The 12642-nt window shown below is 51.4% G+C and overlaps 1 protein-coding gene across 4 annotated transcripts in view; it reads left to right on the top strand.

Moving 5' to 3' along the window:
* The window catches only part of TAOK3 (TAO kinase 3), an 88281-nt gene extending 76048 nt beyond the window's left edge, over window positions 1–12233 (top strand). For all 4 annotated transcript variants that reach the window (XM_080628903.1, XM_080628904.1, XM_080628902.1 and 1 more), the window contains 7 exons: window positions 4064–4300; window positions 5289–5417; window positions 6256–6459; window positions 9110–9349; window positions 9988–10200; window positions 10586–10768; window positions 10853–12233. In XM_080628903.1, coding sequence (XP_080485029.1) covers window positions 4064–4300; window positions 5289–5417; window positions 6256–6459; window positions 9110–9349; window positions 9988–10200; window positions 10586–10768; window positions 10853–11014 — 1368 coding nt within the window. In that variant the 3' untranslated portion in view covers window positions 11015–12233. The remainder of the gene's footprint in view (window positions 1–4063; window positions 4301–5288; window positions 5418–6255; window positions 6460–9109; window positions 9350–9987; window positions 10201–10585; window positions 10769–10852) is intronic.
* The last annotated feature ends 409 nt before the right edge of the window (window positions 12234–12642 follow it).

Genomic DNA, 12642 nt, shown 5'->3' on the forward strand with positions numbered 1-12642 from the left:
TGGTTTATGGCACTCCTGTGGCACTGGTGATCATCACTCCCTGCATGTTTCTGCTGTTGCAGGGGAAGTTGCTGTCTGAAATGGAGATCAGGTACCTGCTACATCTCCATGTTGTTGTGCAGACTCTCACTGATCCACCCATTGTAAGCTAGAAACTAGAAATCTAAGCCTTGGAGCTTAAAGAGTTGTTGAGAAAGAAAGGTGCAAGTTCTTCTGCGTGGTAAGACTGCACCTATCAATGTTTTTAAGTGAAAAGTGTGTTGTAAATAAGTGCAGTTTCTGGTTGTCTTTCATGCTTTGACCCCTTCACTCCCCACCACCTCATGCGTTTCCTCAATGGCTGCTTTGGCAGTTCTCAAATGAAATGATCTCACAGTTAACGTTTCATAGGAAGATCAGGCAGGGTGGACTCTACCAAAGGCCTTGGCATCCTCTTTGACATCCACATGCCAGCAAGAGAATTATGTGATCTCCTCCAGGATCCACAAAGCCACATGTCTAGGTTGGTGTAAGCAGGCTGCTCTGCATGTGGCCCTGAAGAGGACACCAGAGCAGTCTGACTCCATAACCAGGTACATCCACTTGATGGCTGTGCTCTTGCACCCTCTCCTCCTGAAGCAGTGACAGTTTATTGCAGATGGTTGAGTTTCTCCCAATGGACTCCCCTGGCTGCTGCCTTTCAGTGTTCTGAAGGTACTGACTTGTTCTTTCTCATCTCAAAGTTCTTCTCTTGCTGTGAGAGGCTGCTGGAGGTGTCTCCCTCAGTGCTCTGCTTCATCCAGCCAAGAGGAGCTCAGTGTTTCATTTGAGTATGGAGAGGTGAGAATAACCATCCTATAGGCAAGAGGTCAGTATCCTGGTTAAACAGTGTAGGGAAAGGAGCTCTGAGGAGCTGCTGGTTTGGAGAAGCTAAACCCAACTTCCTTACGTAAAGCAAAACTCTCGGAGGGGTGGAAGGGAGGAAGTTTGGATTTTATGGCAAGTGAACTGCCTGTGGGAGTTGATTGGAAAAGACATCTCTCTTCTCAGTTCTCTGTGTGCCAAAGGCAGAGAGGTAAGAAGCTGAGAAGACGTCATACCTCAATAAAACCCCTTCTGTTTGGTACAGATATTTTGGGTCTGCTGATAACCTGATGGATTATTGCCTGCTGCAGATAGAGCTGCAGGAAACTGCAGGGTTCTGCTTCAGAGCATCCCAACATTTTCCTGGTGATGTGGACAACGAATGTGCAGTGAGCAATTCTGTTGTTGTCTTTCTTTTCCATGATAACCGCTGGGATTATGTTTGTGAAAGGCTTCATAAAGTTCCAAGTACCTTTGTCCAAGAACAAACCGGATCACTGGAACTTACCCACATGCTTTCTAACATGGTTGCTCAAGCTGTTCAGTCATTGGGAGCTTGGTCTTTACCTCCATAGTCCTTCCTCCATTCATGTGCTGCCATGCTCAGTCTCAAGTACTTCTGTGGCACTGAACTGCTCATATTCAGTCACTAAAGTTAATTTCTCCCAATTTCCTCCTTGCCCTGAGATCATCATTTGGAGACCTTGTCCCAGGAGATGGAGTTCTGAACAGTCTTGGTCTTCATTGGAGATAATGGTGATAAATGAGGTCCGTAGCTGTGCGTGCTGAATGCAGACATTACAGCTACACGATGCCCACCGAGTCTCCTGTTCTCCTTCTCGCCTCTTTGGGAATGAAATGCTGCTTTTGGTTTTCCTTTGGCTTTTTCATGTCCCAACTTCTTCTGTGACTGGCAAGTTTTACCAGCCCGTGTTGTAAAGAGTGATTGCATCCTATTGTTGGAGATAAATATCCCAGGCCAAGCGTGAAACCTTTCAAAGGTGGAATTCTTGTCATGGTAGGGATGAGCAGAACTGGAAGCGAGATACACACTTTGGAGCAGCCAAGGCCAGCAAGGGTAAAAGTTGAGTGATGTAAATAAAAGGTGCACATTCTAAATCTCATCAGAGGTGAGACCAAAGAGCAGAACGGCAAAGTCACTGGTGGGTTTGTACATTCAGCTTTTCATATGCTCTCGCTGTTTGCTTTGTTCTGCCAACGTCTTGGGATGGAGCGTGCCCTGCAGGAGGTCCCATGGCTCACAGAATGGCTGCAACATGCACATCCCAGGAGATCACATCCTGCTGCATGGTGCTGACTGCACCTCCATGTCCCTGACCAAGGCTGTTCTCTCCAAGTCGTGTCTCATTCAATATAGGAAACTGCATTTGTGGAATGCTGGGGGTTTGCCTTGTCCTGGATGACTTCTCAGAGGAGCTCTCATCACCTGGAAGCTTCTGGCAAAGAGCTTACTCTTGCTGAGCTTGACTGAAATGTGTGAGTTCAGGATAGGTGTCACTGGTTGAGCTACAGCAATACACAGGGCTACTGCTGGGCATGCTCTCTGCAGTCACTTCTACAACCTGACTTACCATGGTATCAGTCTTAGATCTGTTTGATTACCTTGTCTCAAGCATTTGAAGGCTGCTCTATCACCAGTTGCTGAGGTGTAGGTATGTATTTAACCCAGGTGCCTTCAAAATAACATCCCAGCATTCCGTGTACAAGGAGGATGTGATCAGTCCATGTTTGACTTTGCTGATGTGGTGAACCCACCGTCATCCCTTCCTGGTGCTGGAGTCAGACACAGCAGCACTGGAGTCAGGCTTTGGAGTCAGATGTTCCCTTTGCTCTCTGGGGTTGGCTTTGGAAGGGGCGGAGGGAAGACAGAGCCTGTCCACTTCAGTACCTTCATCCTTTCACGTCGTGTTTCTGCTCTGGGCTCCGGCTGTAATCTTGGTTGGAAACCATTTACTGTAAATTGCTGTTAATGTGTTTCAAGGTGAAGGCTCTTCCTCACCTCTCTTCACACTGCTCCCAAGTGCTGGTAGTCATGGGAGCTGAGGCAGGAGGCAGCATCTCAGCATGCAGCCTGCTTGGGTGAGCTTAGCTGCTGGAGCTCTTGATGGCTGCTTCCTGTCAGACACTGATCCCGAAGCTGCTGGTGAGTGTTGAGCTTGAGGTCTGTGGGTACATCCCATCCTGCATCTGAACCTCCAAGAGCTCTGACGAACAACCTTCCAATGCCTGTGGTAGGGGCCAGTTCCTTCTCTGGGCTCTCATGGAAGGCTTTTGCAGGTCTGTTGGTTCATAAAGCTTCAGTGATCACCCTCAAAGGGCTCAGCTCTTTGCTTCACACTCAAGTGTGAAAGGAGAGACCCACACAGAGTCAGGGGCTGCAGCTCCGCACATGTTCTATGGCTCCAGCTTTCGGCTCCCAGGACCATCGCACAGGAGATCAGATCTTTATACGTGAAGTTCCTGGCGCTGCATGAAAAAGAAAACCCAGTTTTGGCCCCTTTCCTTCTGGAATGGGAGCATTCCCGTTCAAAAGTCTGACCATTCTTGGCACAACTTAACCGGAATTTTTCCTTCCTTTCACAAGGCCGCACTTGAGCATGGAAATGAACATGGGAACTTGTGAGTTTGTTTCAGCTGAGCAGGGTTTAAAGCCTGCTTAAACCATCTGATCAGTCTTGTTGAGAGCACCCAGCTCCAGGGCGGTGTTCCCATGTTAGAAACCTTCCAATTCTGGTAGGGAAGGAGCTCAGCTGCCTTCCCCTTGGATTTTAAGAAGCCATTTTTTAGGAGGAATGCAGGGGATGGGTACTGAGGGACTGACTTGGAACTGTGGGAGGGGTCTTAGAATGGATGCAGGCTTTAAGTCCATGTCACCCTCAGGATGTGAGTCTGGGTCCGAAGAAGGTTGTCCAGCAGCCACCTCTGTTTCCAGATCTCCTCCGGTGTTTCCAGCAGTGGTCAGTAACCTGCTGCTTCCTTTAGTTGTACCAAACACACATGGAATCCTTGGGACAAGACAGGGGTAAAGATCAGGAGAGGGAAACTGCAGTGGCCTCGTGGGTGATGTTGAACAGCAGCACCCTGTGACACCTGGAACAGCTGGTTCCTAGGGTCTGGTTTGCAGGTAAGCAGTGGATATGGAGACACCGTGTCCGTGACGAAGGCCATGTAGCACTTGTCCCCCTTTTCCTACCATCAGGTTACAAGACAGATCCATGAGCATGAGCAGGAGAACGAGTTGCGGGAACAGATGTCAGGATATAAGCGGATGCGGCGCCAGCACCAGAAGCAGCTGATCGCCCTGGAGAACAAGTTGAAGGCCGAGATGGACGAGCACCGCCTCAAGCTGCAGAAGGAGGTGGAGACCCATGCCAACAACTCGTCCATTGAGCTGGAGAAGCTGGCCAAGAAGCAAGTGGCTGTGATGGAGAAAGAGGTGAGGAGGCTCCTTAAGCGTACATGAAGGCAGGGGGAGAGGGGTGACCCAGGGCTCTAAGAGAAGGCAGTGGAAGTACTGCTTAAAGCTCCCTGCATGGTCACTGTGTGGAGCTGCCTTGGCCAGTTTTGTGCAGGAGCTTCCCAGCTCCAAGCCTCGTGGCTCCATGGGCATTGACTGATGCTGCAGCCAAGTGATGGCTAAAAGAGACTGACAGGCCCTGTGGGGACCTTGGAGGGAGCTGCTGCCTCCTGGCTGAGGACAGGTCAAAGCTTGGTGCTGTTACTGGGCCTGTTTAAAACTCAGCGTGTGAATCCATATGGTAAAGCAGTGGGGTTTCACCCTCTGGGCTGGTTTTGGTGCAGAGAGGTAAGAAGCATGAGAGAACTCTTAAAGGGACTGGAGCACCTCCCGTATGGAGACAGGCTGAGAAAGTTGGGGCTGTTCAGCCTGGAGAAGAGAAGGCTGCGTGGAGACCTCAGAGCAGCTTCCAGTGTCTGAAGGGGGCCTATAGGGATGCTGGGGATGGACTCTTCATCAGGGACTGTAGTGACAGGACAAGGGGTAACGGGTTCAAACTGAAACAGGGGAAGTTTAGATTGGATCTAAGGAAGAAATTCTTTACTGTGAGGGTGGTGAGGCACTGGAATGGGTTGCCCAGGGAGGTTGTGAATGCTCCATCCTTGGCGGTGTTCAAGGCCAGGTTGGACAGAGCCTTGGGTGCCATGGTTTAGTGTGGGGTGTCCCTGCCCATGGCAGGGGGTTGGAACTGATGATCTTAAGGTGCTTTCCAACCCAAACTGTTCTGTGATTCTGTGATTATGGGGGTTTTGTGCAAGCAGCTTTCATGTGGCTTTGTCTAGCACAGTGCTGGGAGAATGGCAGCCCATAAAGCACCACAGAGCACTGATTTGGGCTGGATTCCTGACCTGCTTCCTCACCCTTTGTGGTTTCTTCTTCTTTTCCCCCCTCTCTCTGTGCCTTGCAGGCAAAGGCAGCTGCAGCAGATGAAAAGAAATTCCAGCAACAGATTTTGGCTCAGCAAAAGAAAGACCTGGCGACCTTTTTAGAAAGTCAGAAGAAGCAATACAAGCTTTGCAAGGAGAAGATTAAAGAGGCAAGAAGCCATCATTTCCAGGGCTGCCGGGGTGTGGAATGAACATGAACCAGCCTTTCCTTCTGATAAACCTGGGCCAGCCCAGGGGTTTAAGGGACACTGTCAGGCTTGGAAGCAGATTTAGGTTCCTAAACCAGTCCATGAGTGTGTGCTGGAGGTGCCTTCACACCCTGCTGTAGAGCCAGAGCTTTGGAACCAAGGGAAAATGGGACTTCACGGAATTCTTCCTCCTCTTTTTCCTCATCTGTTTTTGGGGGGTTTGGGGCTTTTCTGCTCAAGCTGGAAGTGCAGAGCACCCATTCAGGTGCCATTTGTTTAATGGTCACTTACAGGAATCAGACAAAGTAGTAATTAAGTTTGTAGCTTATCTGTCCAAAACTGCATCACTAAAGTGCAGCATCCCAGCACACACAAACCACTTGCTGTTCAGAGCATAAAGGTGGGCAAATGAACAGCAAGGAGCCCCAATAGAGAACTGAGCATGAGTCCTGGTGAAATAAAGCTGAAGCCCAACTGGGCTCCTGCATAGAACAGGGGCAGAGAAGGGAGGGGAGCCCTGGGGTCTGACCCAGCCTCTTTCCTGGACAACCAGAGGGTGTTGATGCTGTTTTGCTGCTGCCCCTGGGATGTTTAATGGCCACTTCCTCCTCCTCCTCTTGCATTCGAACACAGCTGTGGAGGCAGCAGGGCTGGGCATGGCCAGGGATGAGTCTGCTTCTGCTGGTACCTGGTGGTGTAGTTGGGGTTTTAGTGTCCTTTCATGACCAGAGGAGAGGCAGTGAGCGAAGGTCTCAGTCCTGTGTCATTGATCCTAAGGGAAGTCTTTTTATTGTGGCAGGAAATGAATGAGGACCACAGCACGCCGAAGAAAGAGAAGCAGGAAAGGATATCCAAACACAAGGAGAACCTGCAGCACACACAGGCTGAAGAGGAGGCCCATCTTCTCAGCCAGCAGAGACTCTACTACGACAAAAACTGCCGTTTCTTCAAGAGAAAAACCATGCTCAAGAGGCACGAGATGGAGCAGCAGAACATTCGGGAAGTAAGGCACTCCTCCCTCCCTTCCCCGGGCACTGCGTCAAGGGGTTTAGCTTCATGGCTGCAAAGCATGGGCATTAGGTTCTGGGGGGATCCTTCTGTCACAGCCCAGAGCACTTTGTGCCATGGGGGCTGCCACCCGTGGGGAATGGCTGGGAAGGTACCATGGGATGGAGTTCTGCTTGGTGGCTGAAGAGGACTAACACAGGTGAACGTGTGCTGAACCAGTGACAGTGTTAAGGGTGCAGGAGGAAGGGCTACAAGTGTCAGAAGTACCAGTTCAGTCCTGTGTGTCTGCATCTGTCACCCTCGGATAATGAGATCTTCCTTTTCCACTGGGCTCTGCTCCAGTTGCTGCACAGAATGGGGATAGCTTCTAATGGGAAGCCGTTCATCATCCTGCTTTTCCTCATCGGTTATTCCCCCTTGCCTCAGAGGCTGCCTGCAGTCAGAGGCCTCCTTGGAGAAGGAATTGTCGCTTGTAGTGACATCCCCATAGTGTCTCAGTTCTTCATTAATGTTGGGTTTGGATAAAGACTGTTCTAGTGAAGGCTGAGGATGAGCGAGTGGTCACGAGCCTCTCATGATCATGTACTTGGTCTGCCACCATCCCATTTGCCTGCATACACCTGACACTGCCTTGTGTTTTACCTGCTGGGAGCTTTGCTGCCCTTGGCTTCAGCTGGGCCTGGGGCTGCTTTGCAAATCCCATCCTGACATCAGCTCAGACACCCTGAAAATGAAGGACTCTGAAAAGTCAGATTTGGGCACCCTTCCCACAGCGCGTGGCAGGGATGAGAACAGAATGCAGGTACCTAACATGTGCTTTAACCAGGAAACACTCCCCTGAGCTCCTGCATTGAAGCTCTTCAAAGAGACCTGATGTTCACAATGATCCAAGTGTTTATTTCCTGAAAGTAACACCCCTACTGACCTGTTCCAGCTGGATCAGACACCTGAAGTAAATCACAGCATCCCAGCCTGGTTTGGGTTGGAAGGGACCTTAAAGCTCCTCCAGCTCCAACCCCTGCCACAGGCAGGGACCCCTTCCACTGGAGCAGCTTGCTCCAAGCCCCTGTGTCCAACCTGGCCTTGAACACTGCCAGGGATGGGGCAGCCACAGCTTCTCTGGGCACCCTGGGCCAGCGCCTCAGCACCCTCACAGGGAAGAGCTTCTGCCTAAGAGCTCATCTCAGTCTCCCCTCTGGCAGGTTAAAGCCATTCCCCTTGGCCTGGCCCTGCAGGCCCTGATAAACCCCAAACCCTTTTGAAAGCCTTCTTTTTTTCTTGCTGTTTTAAGCAATCCCAGAAGTTCTTTTAGTGCAAGTGGAAAAGTGTTCCGAGGGCAGTGCCCCTGTTTGTTCCCCGTGTGTGAGCAGACACAGTGTTCCCATAGAGATTGGCACGCGAGAGGCTGCTGCCCTGCCATAGGTGAAGGCACACATGCCGTATCTCTCCCCATGGGCTGCCTGTCTTGTGTGCCTCTGTGTGAGCAGGGATCCATTCCAGCACACCAGCAGGTCTGATTTATGATCCAAGGTGGTGTTTTGCTTGAAAGAAACGTGTGCAACATCCTCATAGCTGAGAATAGAGACAAGACCTGGCCCTGTCTCCTTCCCTGCCCTCCTCCCTAAACCTCTCACAGGCACAACAGCCACACGGGCTGAAGAGCCTGCTTGCAGGTGCTGTTGATGCTGAGGGTTACACCAGGATGACAACGTGCAAGCAGCAACGCGGAGTAATTACACCTTTGTTAGCTTCTACTCATTAGACTGAGGCAGCACGGGGCCTTCGCTGTGCTGGGCACTGTGTGTGTGCGAGGCCTGTCCTGTGTCACTGTATGAATACATGGTTTGTGAACACTTCCAGGGATGCTGATCCCACCACTGCCCTCATCCTTGGCTTGGAAGGAAGGGTTTCCTTACCCCATGTGGTGAGCTGGGGCTCTTCACCTCCGCTTTGGCCATTCCAGTTCAAGTGATAGGAGGGAAGCCTCATCTCCAGCGCCTCGCAGGGGTGATTTACAGCAGGCAGCCAGGAGCCCCCAGACAAATACATGATCCACACAGGATGTGTGTGTTAATGACTGCTGACCCCCAGCAGTCACAGAGGGCTCATGTGTGGTCCCAGTGCCACCTGCTGGGGACTCCCTGGGGCAGCCAGGAGCTGGTTACAGGGATACAGGGATGGATGGATGGATGGATGGATGGATGATACAATTAACCAGGTTGGAAAAGACCTTTAAGCTCATCAAGTCCACTCTTTACCCCAGCCCTGCCAAGGCCACCACTAACCCATGGCACTGAGGCCTCGTCTCCACGGGGTGTGAACACTTGCAGGGACGGTGCCTGCAGCCCTGCCCTGGGCAGCCTGTTCCAATGCCTGAGCACCCTCTGGGGCAGGAATTGTTCCTCGGCTCCATCTAAACCTGCCCTGGTGCAGCTTGAGGCCGGTTCCTCTTGTCCTACTGCTTGGGATGGATGGATGGATGGATGGGTGGTCATTTACCATTCCCATCGTGCTGCTGGGTTTGTTTCCCCATGGCACATGGAAGCCCTTGGTGTTGTCTGGACACCAGCTTCACAAACGCCACCACTGCCCCTCGGGGCAGGGGGAATCACTGCTGAGCTCTCTCCGTGTTGTGCTGTGTGCAGGAGCTGAACAAGAAGCGGACGCAGAAGGAGATGGAGCACGCCATGCTGATCCGGCACGACGAGTCCACGCGCGAGCTGGAGTACCGGCAGCTGCACACGCTGCAGAAGCTGCGCATGGACCTCATCCGGCTGCAGCACCAGACTGAGCTCGAGAACCAGCTGGAATACAACAAGCGGCGGGAGCGGGAGCTGCACAGGAAGCATTTCATGGAGCTCCGGCAGCAACCAAAGAACCTGAAGGTGCTGGAAGCTTTCCTTCCCCCTCTGCCAGCCCCTGTGCCTGCTGCCTCCTGCCTGGCATCCCTCTCCTTTGCACAGGGCCTCTCTGGGAGGAAGTTGTGAGCTGTTAGCACAAAGCTCGCTGAGGACTTTCAAGTGCTGTGCTAATTGAGGCTGCTGGGTATAAATAGGCTCATCCCCAGCAGATGGTTCAGTGCTTGCTTCTGATGAGCTGAGTTTTCCTCAGGCGCTGCTGGTATCAGCCTATAAACCTTGATAGGGAATGGGGCTGGGGGATGCTTCCTGCTTTCAAAGGGAAAGAGAGCATGGGTGTGCTGAGCGCTGTGCTCTGTCCCAGTCTGGCTCCAGGTGGATTAGAGCCCTCTGAGCTGCTTGTTGTGGGGATGTCTGTGCCTCCTGTGAACATCCCAAAGGCACACTGCTTCTGTTCACTTGTCTCCCCCTTGCTGGCTGTCAGCTCCACACCCTCTGTGTAGCCCAGGGCTGAGGTGGGGAGACAGCAAAACGGGAGGCTTTGGGGAAGGGAACACTTTTGGAAGGCAGGAGGCAGGGTGATGGGCTGGGAACCAACCCAGCTGCTGGGATGTCCGGTAACCTCTCCATTCCCAAAGCTCTTCACACCGTTCCTTCCTTGGCAGGCTATGGAAATGCAGATCAAAAAGCAGTTCCAGGACACATGCAAAGTGCAGACGAAGCAGTACAAAGCACTGAAGAATCACCAGCTGGAAGTAACTCCAAAGAGTGAGCACAAGACAATTCTGAAGAGTCTGAAGGACGAGCAGACGAGGAAGCTCGCCATCCTGGCCGAGCAGTACGAGCAGAGCATCAACGAGATGATGGCCTCACAGGCGGTAGGTGCAGCATCCTGGGCAGGGAGGTCTGATGGAGGTGGGTACAGTCAATCCATCGCTCCTTGCAGCACATGGTGTGGTTGGATTGGTAACAACTGCTTCATAGTGCATCAGGACACGCTTTCCCCCTTGTAACAAGCACCTCACAGAACATACATCCATTCCCAGCTGGGGATTTAGGATTGGCTCTGCTCTGAGGCTCCTGCCTCTGTGTGTGTAGTAGCTGCTGTTATGAAGCCCTTGCTGCTGTCCTGTACTGCCACCAGCACCAGAGGCTGTTGAGAAGGAAGGGGCACTCTGAGAAGGCAGAGCTGCGTGTCCCTGCTGTCAGAGCAGGGAAGTTACAAGTGGCGATTCCAATGTTGTTTTCCCAACGCTCCTACAGCTGCGGCTGGATGAGGCCCAAGAAGCAGAATGCCAAGCCCTGAGACTGCAACTCCAGCAGGAGATGGAGCTGCTCAACGCGTATCAGAGCAAAATCAAGATGCAGACAGAAGCACAGCACGAAAGAGAGCTCCAGAAGCTGGAGCAGCGAGTGTCGCTGCGCAGGGCGCATCTCGAGCAGAAGGTACAGTCTGGGGGTGCCTGGCTGTGGACGTGGGGTCGGGGTGGTTGTGCTGTGCTAAGGGGCTGCTGCCTCTGCTTCCTGCAGATCGAGGAGGAGCTGGCAGCCCTGCAGAAGGAACGCAGCGAGAGGATCAAGTTTCTCTTGGAAAGGCAGGAGCGAGAGATTGAGACGTTTGACATGGAGAGCTTGCGGATGGGCTTTGGGAATTTGGTCATGTTAGAATATCCCAAGGAGGACTATAGATGAGATTAGATTGCTTTATGCCATTGGAAAAAAACCACACACACAAAAAGACAACAAAAAAGAGGTAAAACCAAGTAAGGAGCAAACTTGCAAACCCAACATTCCCCATGTCACCGGGAGTGCTCTCTCTCTTTCTGTCTCTCTTCCTGACATCGTGTCGGACTTAGTGCCTGTATCTCCTTCCGCCACCGGGGCCCGTGTCCCAGCCCGGTGCAGGACAGCTCCTGGTGGTTCTTCTCCATAGTATGTCCCAGTATTGATGTCTCTGTGCAATGATTCAAAATGTGACAATTTTAATGGCAAAAAAAAAGCAAAAAAACCCACAAAAAAAAGGCTATCACCCCCCCCACCCCCCCCAAGTGGATGTTTGTTGCTTCTGAGCAATCACTCATTTTACCACCAAGCGATGAAAGTACAAGCAAAAAAGCACCCAACTCGATTCTAATGGCAAGCTCCAAGCCCAGGGGGAGAGAGACAAATCCGCAGCCTTACCTGAACCAGCTGCTGCATAATTTAATTTTAGTCTTTATTTTTTTGGTATTTATTCATCAGGAATAATTAAATAATAAAAATTTTATTAAAGATTGAAAAAAAAAAAAAAAAAGATTTGATACATTTTACAGGACAAGGAAACCACACAAAACCTTAACTCCTGCTGTACATATCAGTGGTGACATTGAGACTTGGGGCACGGGACGGGGGGGGTAGGGGGCAGACGTGGTGATTTTTAGCAGCACCGAGGCGGGGACGGGGCCTCGCTCCTCGGCATCAGCTCTTTGATTGTATCATAAATCCTTTTCTGCTGTCGCAGAGAATGGGAATTGACACTTACAAAAGGAGCCCACAGGATTCCCGGTAGCACAAATTGGGCTTTGTCAAATCGTGTATTTTGTGTATAGAAGGAAAAAATTTAAGGAGAGCTTTTACTTATTTTCATATTGTATTTTAACTGGGTCTCTGATCAGAACTTTTTTTACTTCTTTCCCCCTTTTCCCCTCTTCCGCTCCCAGCGCTCGGGGCTCGCCCCCGTCCTCTCGGCTCATCCCCAGCCCCTTTCTGTTCTCTGCTTTACTTTTGGCTTTCTTTGCTTTAGTTCTTGGGTTTTCTTTCTTTGTCCCTGCCCCCAGCCCACCCCCCAACCCCCCTGATCTTGGTCACGAATCTTGCATTCTCCACACTTTCAAACTGTGTATTTTCTTACAATAAAAAGAGAAAAAACCAAGGCTTTACTTCTTTTGCATGCACTTTAAGAATAAAAGAGAAGAAAATGAAACAAAAAAACACCCCCCCAGCGCCCCCATTTTTCAGGTTCCGAGGAAGAGCATGAATTAACTGTCAGAGCTTTTACTTATATTTGTAAATAAAAGTGTTCATCACAACGTGTGCCTGTGTCATTGTGGGGCCCGGCCCAGCGCCATGGATGGATGGATGGTGGGAGTGCAGGGAGGTCACCCCCCCACCACGCGGGTGTCCCAACCCCAACCCTGCTGTTCCAGGCTTGGCCCAGGATGGATGAGCTGATGGGCCCCTGCTGCCTGATCCCCTTGGTCATGGGGATGCTGGGCTGGAGCAGGCGGGGATGTTTCCCATCCGGATTACCTGGTTTAATGGCTGGGTTGAGAAGCTGCCTT

Source organism: Psittacula echo (genome assembly GCF_963264785.1).
Source record: "Psittacula echo genome assembly, chromosome: 13".
Taxonomy (NCBI): Eukaryota; Metazoa; Chordata; class Aves; order Psittaciformes; family Psittacidae; genus Psittacula; species Psittacula echo.